Below are 12,716 nucleotides of genomic sequence, written 5' to 3'. Positions count from 1 at the left end.
GAAGGATGTGAGGGCGATCTGGCTGCGACATTTGTTACCCCATTGATCGCCAGGGTTGATTCGGCTGATCTGGCTGGCTAGGCGGGTGTCCCCTTCCTCCCTCACTGCTCCATGTGCGTCCCTCCTGAAGCTGCGCGCTCGGTCGAAGAGGACGACCTTCCCCGATAGAGGAGGACCGTTCTTCCGTCAAGGATGGCTTGAAGTGTTGGCTTTTGAGCCCTTGGACATGGGACTCAGTGTCTTTACCTTCTCCTCCTCCAACACCTATGCTTCTTTTTTCTCTCTGTGGGGAGGAGGGACCCCAGCACAGGCACACGCTGGGCAGGAGTTCTGCCACGGAGCCACACCCCAGCCCCTCGGGTCTCATTTTACTTAAGGTGGGTGGGGTGGGCCCTTCTGTTGAGCTAGAGCTGGGTGGGGGGAGGTAGAAAGTGCGTGTGAGGTGCTGAGGAGGAGCTGCTGGCCCTGGGCTGGAGGAGCCAAGTCCTCCTGTGCCTCTAGCTGCCCTCAGCTGCCAGCAGCCACTTGGAGTGGGTTTGGGCTCCTGGAATGTTCTACACACAGCACCCTCCCTGGCCCCACCTCTCCACCCTGCCCAACTGCACTGCCTGGGGTGGGCCGCAGTGGAGGCTAGGGGCTCAGGTACGGGCAGGCCAGGTCCCAACATGCTGTTGGAATTAGCAGGGACTCGGAGGAGCTTTCCTGTCTCCCGTCACTTGGAGGCAGCGAGCTGGGTGGGGGGTGTCGGCATCCCCTCTTTACAGATGAGAGACTGAGTTCAGAAGGGCTGGAGGGAGTGAGCAGGGGAGGGGAGCCCGCTGTGCCGGTGGCCCCAGGTGGGGAGGAGGGGAGTGAAGTCCTGGGCAGAAAGAGGAGCCTCTGTGAGGCCACCTGAGTCTGCCAACCGGGAAGCCATGTTTGGCTCCTAGCATTGGTCTTTGAGTTTTGGGGGTGAACTCAGGACATAGAGAATTTCCCAAGGCCCCTCCCCGCTGGGTCCTGGAAGCGCGGAGATGGCCTGGAAGGGCTTCGCTTATCCCACGCCCTGGTTTGGGACTGGAGGGACAGGAGGGGCTGACGGAGGCAGAGGATGGGGGAGGGCAAGGTGCAGCAGCCTGGGCAGGGCAGTCCCTGGATGGCCTTGGTGCCATGGGGCTGTTTCCTGATGCTGTGCTGGGCACCTAGGCTGCTGCTTCTCCCTGGGTGAGCGGTTCTGTCCCCCGAGTTCTGATGCCTGGTCCTAGAGGCCGAGGGGTCGGGGGAGGGGCTGACTGCACTGACGCCCAGAGAACTTGGCCAGCGCGAGTCCTGACGCACTGTCCCGCCAGCCCTCTGTGCCAGCCTCCCGCAGCTCACAGCTCAGCTCGGGTTGGGCTGGAGGCACGGCCTTCTCTGAAGCAGGGTGAAGTGTGTGGAGTTGCTTCCCCGATGTGTGGGCCAGATCGTGGCAAAACTCCGTGGCTCCTTCCAATGAGGTGTCCAAGGGGACTTGAGCCGAGGGTCACAGAGTCTGGGCAAGAGCCCTGCATGCTCGGCAGCAGGACGGGGAGCCGTCTCCACTCGGCCTTGAAGGAACCAGGGGAGGGCTGGGGCAGAGCTGTTGGAGCCCCAGGGCAGCGGCCTGGTGGGCAGTAGGTAAAGTGGGCCCTAGGGGCATGGAGGACCGGGAGAGTGGCCGAGGACGGAGAGGGCTGCCCTGCAGGGTCACCTGCATAGGTTTCAACTGGAACTCCAGGGAAGGAGAAGGTTGAATGTGACGTCTTGGGCACCTCTGTCTGGGTGGGCTGCAGGGTGAGGGTTGTGGGTCTGATTTGTGGGATGGGCATGTGTTGAGGCTGCTGTGTGACAGGTGCTGTGTGAGGAGCTGGGACATCCTCAGCCTGGGCCCTGCTTGCTTGCTTGCGTCCCTGGTAGGAGAGAACATGTGCCGTGTGCCGCAGGGACCAGAGGGAAGCACGCCGAGGGTCCAGGAAGCTTTCCTGGGGAGAGACCTGAGGCAGTGAGGGGCGAGGAGGGTGGGCCCTGGCATGGGTCTCCTTCACATTTCTAGGGATGTGACTCTCTCTGAAGGTCCCTTTGCCAAACTGGGTTTCTACCCCAGGACAAGGAGCCAGTTCCCCAAGACCAAAGCCACCCAGAAACCATCGGCTCCTGATTTTAGACGGCCATATGTGCGGTGGGTAGGGTGGGCTCTGGGCAGTCGCCCAGGTTCCTAATCTGGCTGTGCTACCTGCTAGCCATGTGGCCTGTGCAAGGTGCTTACATGCTTCAGATCCCACTCCCCTCCCATGACTGCTATTTTTGTGATTATGAATAGCCCTTGATGTTGGCACTCCTCTGGCTGGTGGCTGGCATGCCAGGTAGCAGCCCTCTCTAGGTGTCCCCCTGAGACTGTGGTCCTGTTGTAGGCCACCCCTCACTGCATTGTGAGTGCAGAGGCTGGGATGCTGGTGTCCATGGCCACGCACTGGCTGTGTGTTCTGGGCAAATTTGCTCCACCTCTCCAGGCTGAGGAGACAGGTTAGCTAGATCAAGGGTCAGCAAACGCTGGCAGCTGGCCAAATCCTGCCTGCCAACTATTTTCGTAAAGAAAGTTTCATTGCGACACAACCATCTCCATGCCTTTAGCTATTGTCTCCAGATGCTTTGGGGCTACGACAGTAGGATTCTGCAGTTGCGACAGAGGCCCTCTGATCCACCACACCTTACATGTTTACCAGTGGGTCCTTCACAAAGCAGCATACCAGCCCAGGATCAGAGAGGCCTCTGCGGCTCTAGCTCCAGCAGGGCCTCAGGCTGGATAGCACAGAATCCAGGCCTTCTTTGTTGTATTGGCCTGGGGCTTCCAGGAGGTATGTGGTGGCCTGTGATGCTTGAGGGAGTACTTCCTGGCTCTGCCCACAGCTGGACTCTAGCTTGGGTGCCTAGGTAACTGGTCCTGTGCAACCTGTGCCTGGCACCTGGGATAGACCACCCTGCCCACTCCTTTGCAGACATACTGCCTTGCCCCACCACAGGCTCAGGACCCCCTCTGCAAAGGGCCCTGGTCTGAAGGATCATCTCCCTTTGTGTCCATAGAGGCCGGCATACCTGGGTGCAGGATGCCAGGCCTGGGCCCGCCTCAGAAGGAGGCTGTATACCAAGTTAGGTGGCACAACACCCTCCAGCCCCAGTGGGGGTTTCTTCCGGCTTGGGGAGGGGGTTTGCATCCGTTTTCTCCACCCCAGTCCTCACACCCCTGAGGGACCCAGCTGAGGGGGCACTTCTCCTACTCAGTGACCATGGCCGTCCTGGCCAGTGAGGGCTGCAAGGGCCTCTGTGGGGCTGCACGGACTCCGGCTCCAAAGTATCTCAGGCTGGTCTCAGCGGATGCCTGAGGTATGATGGAGTTGGGGCCTGTGCTCGGGCCTTGTCCCTCCTGGGTGGGACGGGGTGGTGCCAAGTTTGCAGCTGGTGGCACGTCATCCATCCCTGTTCGCGTCCCTGGAGAAACTGAGCACACCACTTCCTCTCCCCATTTAACACTGAGCCCGTTTGAAAGCTGGCCTCAGAGGCCGGGGAGGGAGTCAGGCGCCCTCGGTCCCAGCTGTGTCTCCAGTCATCTCACTGTCCCTGCACAGTCTCATCTGTAAAATGGCCTTTCTGGCTCTTCCCCTTCCCTCCTCCTCTTAAGCTATTCTGACCTGGGGATTTTATATTCTAAACCGGGGATCATGTGTATCAATGTCCTGTCTAAACTGCCCTGTGTGGAGGAAGGGCTGGAGGTGGGCGGAGAATGTCCAGCTCCACCTGGGAACTGTTTGGTGTCCATCTCTTGAGAAATGCGAAGTGCGTCAGGCCGAGAGGGGCGGGTGTGTCTTGTTGTCCAGGCTTCCACAGGCACAGGTCTGTTGCTAGGTGAGCAAGCCTGTTTCTGGCCTCCAGGCCTGGGGAGGACGCCAGTGCTGTCCCGTGATAGCGGCTAGCTCAGGTGGAGCTCCAGGTCCACTCTTGTGCCCCAGATGTGAGTGGTGCCTGGGAACCTGGAAGGGCCTCTGAGCAGCAGGAGCAGCAAAGGGGGAACCAGCCACGGACAGAGGTCCTGGTTTTTGGGTGGAAGAGTCTCTGATGGCCATGTTGCAGGGGCTGAGTTTGGGGTTGGTTGCTGGAATGCTTCTCGAGTCAGGCTCTGCTTAAGGTTGTCTTGGGACAGTGGGTGTGGGCAGGCAGGAGCCCCAGGACAGGGTCCTGATGTCAGTTGGGGGCTGTTTCTGTGCTGTCTTTCCCCTGTTTGCTCCGGGTGGCCATGTCCTTGGCAGGTTGGGTGGGGCCCACACTGCACCCCTGGGGAATCTGTGCTCAGTCTCTGTCCTCTTGCGCCTTCCAGAACCCCGGAGCTATGTGGAGTCTGTGGCACGGACAGCAGTGGCTGGACCCCGACCTCAGGATGCTGAACCCAAGAGCTTCAGTGCCCCAGCTGTGCAGGCCTACGGCCACGAGACACCCCTGAGGAATGGGACCCTGGGCAGCTCCTTTGTCTCCCCCAGCCCTCTGTCCACCAGCAGCCCTATCCTCAGCGCTGACAGGTGAGCCCAGGTGGGAAGACACAGGGGATGAGAATCCCCACCTGGGATGAGGCAGAAGAGGCCTCTTGGATCTGTCCAGGGTGTGGGCAGAGAGAAATCACATCCAGATGGCTGCACCTCGTAGACCCCTTCAGGGCACCTTGAGAGAGCTTCCTGAGTGCCACATCTGGGAAGCCAGCTCTTTGCTGAAAGCTTTGTGCAGGTAGGGCATCTTTACAACGAACCCAGGAGGCAAGCCCAAGGGTCCCCACTTTCTAGAAGAGGAAGCCGAAGCACAGAAGAGAAGTTATTTGCTAATGTTCCTGCAGCTAAGTTGTAGTGGAGATAGGCTTCAGGTCTGAGCGTGTGGTTCCAGAGCCCATGCTGCCGTCTTCTCTCCGGACACCCCTTTCGCTGGCTGGGACCCAGACATGCCAAGAGCTGACAGAGGATTAAAGTGTTTGGAGCTCAGAGCGAGGGGCCATTATCTATGGCTAGGAAAGCAGAGGGATCCCTGAGGGCTGGAACTATTTGTGGGCAATCCAGAGGGGTGAGCAGAATGTCGAGGGGTGAATGGGAAGGGAGAGAGCATTTTGGAAGGACACACAGAAGGATGTAGGACTGGAGGAGGGACTTGCGGGGCGGAGGAGAGGAAGGGGCATCCTGATGGATGGATGGCTGACATCCATCGTCTGAGCGCATCAGATGAAGAGGAGGGCCCAGAATTGGGCGGGAGGCTGGCCGGTCCCTGCTCACAGGCTCAGTGGAGGGAAGGCCCGTGTGTGGGTTGCGTGGGTTGCGTGGGTTGCGGTGAGAAGCTGCTCTGCTGGCTCCGGGTGGGGAGGGAAGACTTCCTGCCCTAGAGAGTGGAAAACAACCCAGGAAAGGGAGGGAGAGCGGGACCAGCTTGGGCAAGGCCAGGTGGTAGGAGCTGCCCTGGCAGGGACGCACCCAGGCTGGGGGTCCTCTATTATCACCCCTCCCTACCTGCCATCTCCAGGCCGTGCCCCTCGCAGTTCTTCAGGCAGGCCAGGAGACTTATCAAGGCTGGTCAGCAGGAGCCCCCGCCCAGGTCAGGTTGGGGGCTGGGTGAGCGGAGGCAGCTTGCCTCTGCCCTCTAACCTTCAGTGAGCACCTCCACCCAGTGCGCCTCCCCAGCCTTCCCAGCTCAGGAGGCCAGATCCCTGCAGAGGGAGTGCTCCCTGTTCAAGGGAAAGGGATTTTCTCCGCTTGCCCTGCGCTGTGAGCCCCGCGCTGGGCACCTCTGGCCGCTTCTCCCCACCTTCTCCCTGTCTCCTTGGGACTCACCTCCAGAGCTGCATCTCAGCATCCCTCGCCCGCTCTGCTCTGCCTGGCACCTCCTGCTCTGTCTCCCGCTCCTAGAATCCAGCTTTTTCCCTCCTGGGAAGTGACCTTCTGCTCTGGCCTCTCTGGGGAACAAGGCAGACTTTGTCCTGGCCTGTGCCCTGCCCTCCTCCCTGCTCCAGGTTCCTCTCTGGCCCCAGGCCACAGTCCCATCAAAACCGCCTCCCACCCCGGAGCCCCAGCTGATCCCACCCAGCCAGCAAGGGCTCAGCTGCAGAGAGACTCCCTCCTGCCTATGGCAGCTTGGCCCCCGTCTGTGTGAGGACCCTTCCCTCCCTGGGGACTCTTAGCCCAGCCCGCCTGCCACCTCCCTGTGCCACTGCTTCCCCGCATCCCAGTCAACCTGTGTCTCTACTGCCCTGTCATAGATAGGGAGCCAGGGTCACCTGTCCCGCCCTTCATTTTCGCCTCGGGAAAACATGAATAAGGAGAATCCCTGTTTCCTGGCTCACGGGTCATGGGGTGCAGGTCCTGCCCCGCATGTCACTTTGCATGGGCCTGTGCCACCCTTCACAGATGAACCCTGAATTGTGGCAGTTTCTCCGGGCACAGTCCCATATGAACTGAATTTTGCCAATCTTAGAATTGGGCATGACCTTGAGCTCAGCGAATCTAACCTCCCATGGAGGACATTCCTCCACAGCCTTTAGACCCTGAAGTCCCTTGGCCTCTCCTTAATTCTCCTAGTGATGGGAGTCTTGTTACCACTCAGGGCAGCTTGCTCCATTAGTGGCCAGACCCCATGCCTGGAGAGCAGACCCTATAATGAGTGGAAATCCCTGAATTGGAAACTTCCTCCTTGATTCCATTTCTTTCTTTCTTCCTTCCTTCTTTCCCTTCTCTATCTTTTTTTTTTTTTTTTAGCCAACCAGGAGTACTTAATGGAGTAGGAGCAGTCTTAGCCTGCTCAGTGCTTAATTGGTGATAGCATGTCCAGAGAAACCGAGGCAAGGTGGGGCCTCGTAGGAATGGGAACTCCCTCTCCAGTGTGAGTCTCCTGACGCTGGAGGCTACAACTGGACAGCCACCTGAAATTTTAATGAGGGAGATTTCTTGACTTTTGGTTCAATATTCAGCAGAGTGCAGTGGAAAAATGTGGGCTTTGGAATCAGACACAGCTGAGTTGAAACCCTGGGCTTTTATGACCTGTGTGGTCCTGAGTTCATTGTTTAGCTTCTCTGACCCTTGGTTTCTTCTTCTGATGGATCCATAAGGTGATGCATAAAAGCCCTGACGCCCTGACAGACTGCAAGTGGAGCTATTATGGTTGCTATTAGTGGTTGGAAGGAAGCTGGGCATTTCTTAAAGATCCCCTTCATTAACTGCCATTTGCTGACCTCTCAATCTGTCATCTCTCTCTAGCACTTCAGTGGGGAGTTTCCCATCAGGGGAGAGCAGCGACCAGGGTCCCCGAACACCCACCCAGCCCTTGTTGGATTCTGGCTTCCGTTCTGGCAGCCTGGGACAGCCCAGCCCTGCGGCCCAGAGAAGTTACCAGAGCCCTTCTCCTCTCCCGACCGTGGGCAGCAGCTACAGTAGCCCTGACTACTCACTTCAGCAATTCAACTCCTCTCCGGAAAGCCAGGCCCGGTCTCAGTTCAGCGTGGCCGGTGTCCACACGGTGCCTGGGAGCCCACAGGCCCGCCACAGGACAGTGGGCACCAACACGCCCCCTAGTCCTGGCTTTGGCCGGCGGGCCATCAACCCCGGCATGGCTGCTCCCAGCAGTCCCAGTATGAGCCACCGCCAGGTCATGGGTCCACCAGGCCCTGGTTTCCATGGCAACACCATTTCCAGCCACCAAAGCAGTGCAGTGACCACTCCTGGGAGCCCCAGCCTGGGCCGGCACCCCGGGGCCCATCAGGTCCCAGGCCCCCACGGCAGTGTGGCCACCACTCCCAGGAGCCCCAGCCTGGGCCGGCACCCCGGGGCCCACCAAGGCAACCTGACCTCCAGTCTCCATGGCAATGCTGCAGCCAGCCCCGGAAGCCCCAGCCTGGGCCGCCACCTGGGAGGGTCTGGATCCGTGGTTCCTGGCAGCCCCAGCTTGGACCGGCACGTGGCCTATGGCGGCTACTCTACCCCTGAGGACCGGAGACCCACACTGTCCCGGCAGAGCAGTGCCTCTGGGTACCAGGCCCCTTCCACACCCTCCTTCCCGGTCTCCCCTGCCTACTACCCGGGCCTGAGCAGCCCGGCCACCTCCCCCTCGCCGGATTCCGCAGCCTTCCGACAAGGGAGCCCGACACCAGCCTTGCCAGAGAAGCGGAGGATGTCCGTGGGCGACCGGGCAGGCAGCCTCCCCAACTACGCCACCATCAACGGGAAGGTGTCCTCCTCGCCTGTGGCCAGTGGCATGTCCAGTCCCAGTGGGGGCAGCACTGTCTCCTTCTCCCACACACTGCCTGACTTCTCCAAGTACTCCATGCCAGGTGGGCCTCTCCTCCTCCTGTGTCTGCCTCATGAGGCTGACGGACACGATAGCATTACTGATGGCCACCCGCACCCTCAAGCCTATTGTGCGCACATGCTCTGGACTAAGTACTAGTGCTAGCCTCTGGACTAAGTACTCTCTCATGTAATCCCCATGACACCCCGTGCCCCCGGTAAAGGAGGTTCTATCACTCCTTTTTACCCAGGAGCAAACCAAGGATGACAGAGGCTCTGCTATTTGCCCAGCATCATACAGTTAATCAGTGGCAGAGCTGGGCTGTCCAGGCCTGTGTTACCCGCAAACTAGCGCTCTTTAAGCATCAGCGGAGTCGTCTTTATCACGTGTCCACATCGAGAGCCTACTGTGGTCACACATGCCTTGAAAGCATGCCTTCCACACCTGGACTCTCTTCCTTGGTCAGCCCCAGCATGCCCACATCCCTCACAGTAGCTCTGGAGGGCAGATGGGCCGAGGCTGAGGACTGGGCCTTTTCACCAGGGCTTGGTTTCTGCAGACCTGGCTCCTGGGGTCCGGGCAGCTTTGCATGATGAATTCCTCACTCATCCCTAGGACGAGCATATTTGCCTCCAATTAGCTCCTTATCTAAACCCAAAAGTCAAGGCCTCAGGTGATCTGCAGTTTCTCAAGCAGACTGGGCCCTGTCTGCATGCAGAGTAGCCCCAGGCCCCGCTTGTTCAAAGCAGATTTAGAATATTTCAGGCAGCCCGGGAGGGGGCCCAGCGACCCGATTCTCCCTCTGTTACTCTCTGGCCCTGTCTTGAGCCTGCCAAGCTGGAATCTAGAGTGACCCTGCACCCCCTGCTTCCTGCCGCCCACTGGGGACATCTGGTTCCCAGTCCCTCTCCTTGAAGGAGGCAAGACTTCTCGTAGTTGGGACACTTCCTGTTTCCCACCATCTTCCCTGCTTAAAATAGTTCTGGAGTCAACACAGGAAGGCTTATGGGGCCGCAGCCGCCTCTGACAGCTCGTTAAACAAGCAGGGCCTGGGTCTTCAGAGCAGGGACAGGCGGCTGACAACAGTTGCAGGTCCCAGCCCCCCAGCCTTGAGGCCTTCTGCACACAGCTGCCAGAAGCTTCACCCCCTGCCAGCCCTCGGGAGACAGGTCCCCGCAGCTCAGGGAGCACAAACCCCAGGGGAAACTGACACCGAGTCTCAGCGCGCCTGGTCAGCCTTCTTAGCTGAACAGTGTCCTCAGGCAGGGCCCCTCTGCCCCGGCCCCTCCCTGGAGACCTGTGAGCCACGTGTGGGATGGGAAGGTTCCTTTCCTCGCTTCCTCCTCCTCATTCCCACCTGCTTTCTTTTTGTTTTCTTTGGTGGCAAAGGATGGAGGAACACGGTGGGGGGTGGAGGAGCTTGTGCCAGGGTTGCCCAGCACAGTGGGGTCACTCTGGCTCACAAAAGCCGAGTATGAGGAAGCGAGGAGTGGCGCTCAAAGGTACCAAAGCAAAGAAATGACAGGAGGAGGAAGTGCGGTCGCCCTGTTCAACCTCCACCCGCTGCGTGTGCGGTTTGAAGCGTCGCGCTGGGTTCCACGAGGATGCACTGTTAGGACATGCTGACGAGAAGAGATGGCCATGAAGAAGGCTTTGGAAAGCGAGGCCCACGCCCTGACCCTAGCCCAGAAGCTGTGCTGGGCCCTTGCTCGCCTGGCCCCGGAGGCTTGTAACTGGCAGGGCCTCCCAGTGGGTCACCATCTGGAACCTGCACAAGCCACTATCCGAAGCTCCCTGTAAAACTGCACGGTGGCACTCGGTTTTGTCTGGGCTACCTCCAGAACAGAGCGCCCGCAGGGAGAATCACAGCAGAGAGGCCTGGTCTGCATGCCCTGCAGATGCCTCTAGGTCCTAGGCCAGTCCCTCACCCCTTTGTCCCAGGGCGGGAGTGGTTTCTTGCCCTGTGTGATTGCAGAACACCAGCTTCCCGTGTGGGAAAGAGGAGGGGTCAGGCAGAGAGGACAGAAAGGGGACTTCCCGCCCTTGTCATCCGCTGTGGGGAGGTTGAGCCTGTGGAGAAAGGAGGAAGGGGTCTTAGCCTGTGTGCGGGGCTGTGGGAGGGATTTCCTCAGAACCTGCTGGGGGTGGGATGCTGGGAGGGGCAGGCTCTGGGCGGGCTCTGTGGGAATGCCCAGCAGGCCCTTCTGGAGCGGGCAACTCAGCCATCCAAGATGGTGGGTGGAGGCAGCTGGTGGGCAAGAAGTCCATGCTCTGGTCCTTTCCCGCTGTGCTCTGTGATGTTTGAGGACACTAGCTTTCTGTGTCTGCCCCCACCCAGGGCTGCCATTCATAACAAAGTACCATATACTTGGTGGCTTCAAACAACAGAAATGCAGCAGCTGCTAGGAGTCCAACATCCAGGTTGGGCCCTGGTGGAGGCCCTGAGGGCAATGGGCTCCCAGCCTCACCACATGCCTCCTGGGTCTGGAGAGCCTTGGTGTCCCTTGGCTTGTAGCCTTGCTAGCCCGTCTGGCCTCTGTTTTCACATGGTGCTGTCCCCCATGTGCCTCTGTCTTTTCAGGATACCAGTCCTACTGGATTAGGGCTTTAAGCCAGCATGCCTTCATCTTAACTTGATTCCATCTGCAAAGACCCTCTTTCCAAACAAGGCCACATTCATGGGTTTTGAGAGTCAGGATTTACCTCAGCATCTCTTCAGGGGACATAAGCCAACCCTTAACACTTTCTGTCCTTCTCCTCCTTTAGACAATAGTCCTGAGACACGGGCTAAAGTGAAATTTGTCCAGGACACTTCCAAGTATTGGTACAAGCCTGAGATCTCCAGAGAGCAGGGTGAGTATTGGGCGGTGCTGGTGGTTCTGTGGTCCATAAGAGGACACAGCTGGCTGCTGATCACTGTGTCTGCCTTGGACAAGGGACACAGTGGACTCGTTCTTCTTTGCAGTAGGTAGTGGTCACAGAGAGGGAACTGGGACTAAAGTCAGACAGTAAGAAGCACTTCCCACAGCAAAGGGAAGGCTGGCAGAAGCAGTAGTGTGAATGATCTTTGCAAGAGTCCATCAGAGCTTTGGTTTTCCTGGGTAAAGTAGAAGGCCAGCTCAGACAATATGAAGCCTTAGCTCTCTGTCTGTATGATGTGGGATATTTTTGTGTTTTATAGAAAATAAACAAATGAAGCTGGGAATGTGGGAATAGAGACGAGGCCCTCTATGGGTTCTCAAGGAAAATCTGTGGGGTGTGGGTGTGGATCAGCAATGACGGCCTGACAGCACCATCTGGACAGTTGCTTGTCTTTGTAAATAAAGTTTTATTGGAACACAGCCACACCCATTAGTTTACAGCTGCAGCCACAGATTTGAGTAGCTGCAACAGTCTGCATGGCGTGAAATATTTACTATCCGGCCATTTACAGAAAAAGTTTGCCCACCTCAGCAAACTTCGGGACCTTCGGGAGTGTTTAAATTTTGACTTTAAAGAATGTCATCTTGTCCAAGAGAAAGTGAGGTTCCAAGGGCCCCGGGGGACTTAGGCAAGCCAGGGACGCCAATCTCACGTGCTGTCTTCCCTCCTCCTGGTTCAGCCATTGCACTCCTTAAGGATCAGGAGCCAGGAGCCTTCGTCATCCGGGACAGCCACTCCTTCCGAGGGGCCTACGGACTGGCCATGAAGGTGTCATCGCCCCCTCCGACCATCATGCAGCAGAATAAGAAAGGTGACATCCTCTTCCGGAGTCTGTGTGATCCTGACAGTCTCTTCAAACCCTGGGGTGCCGGAGGGACCCAGGGCGCTGAGCAGGACCTAATGCTCACAGAGCTGGTGCCTAAAAAACAGCTCTTCAGAAGAGCGAGGCTCGGGCTTGGGATGGTGGCGTCAGAGAGCAGGGAAGGAGGTGGCAGTGCTTCCTGGAAGGTCGGGAGAGGAGCCAATGGTGGTCTGTGCAACCCCAGCGCTCCAGCCTCCTGATCTCTGGGACCCTGTGTCCCACCCCAGCCCCAAGCACTGCAGAAGGGGTGGCGCAGGGGTGGGAGGCGGTGGGAGGGCTTGTGAGGAGCACTTGGTTCTCATTTCTTTCTCTCCATCCCAGGAGACCTGACCCATGAGTTGGTGAGACATTTCCTGATAGAGACCGGCCCCAGAGGGGTCAAGCTCAAGGGCTGCCCCAATGAGCCCAACTTTGGTGAGCTGCCCCCACCACTGTTGCTGCAGGCGGGTTGCAGGGTCTCACCCTGCTCCAGCTTTCCCAGGGGGCCTGACCCCAAGTTCTCTCCCCATAACCCCAGGTGGTAGATGGCATGGTCCCTGTTCGGCACACGCGGGAACTCTAAGTTAGACTTACCCAAGGAGGCACAGATAAGGAGTGACTGCTCTGGGATTTGATCCCACAGTTCTCCGATGCC

At 58.5% G+C, this 12,716-nt stretch overlaps 1 protein-coding gene across 21 annotated transcripts in view; it reads left to right on the top strand.

The window, feature by feature from the left end:
- Positions 1-12,716, top strand: part of TNS1 (tensin 1) — a 210,284-nt gene that overhangs the window by 190,011 nt on the left and 7,557 nt on the right. For all 21 annotated transcript variants that reach the window (XM_079132552.1, XM_079132550.1, XM_079132548.1 and 18 more), the window contains 5 exons: positions 4,367-4,565; positions 7,272-8,341; positions 11,065-11,151; positions 11,900-12,031; positions 12,404-12,496. In XM_079132552.1, the coding sequence (XP_078988678.1) occupies positions 4,367-4,565; positions 7,272-8,341; positions 11,065-11,151; positions 11,900-12,031; positions 12,404-12,496 (1,581 nt within the window). The remainder of the gene's footprint in view (positions 1-4,366; positions 4,566-7,271; positions 8,342-11,064; positions 11,152-11,899; positions 12,032-12,403; positions 12,497-12,716) is intronic.

The sequence above is a fragment of the Sciurus vulgaris genome (genome assembly GCF_902686455.1).
Source record: "Sciurus vulgaris genome assembly, chromosome: 3".
NCBI lineage: Eukaryota > Metazoa > Chordata > Mammalia > Rodentia > Sciuridae > Sciurus > Sciurus vulgaris.
Note: the sequence above shows the minus strand (reverse complement) of the source record. Positions and strands in the feature narration are given on the sequence as shown.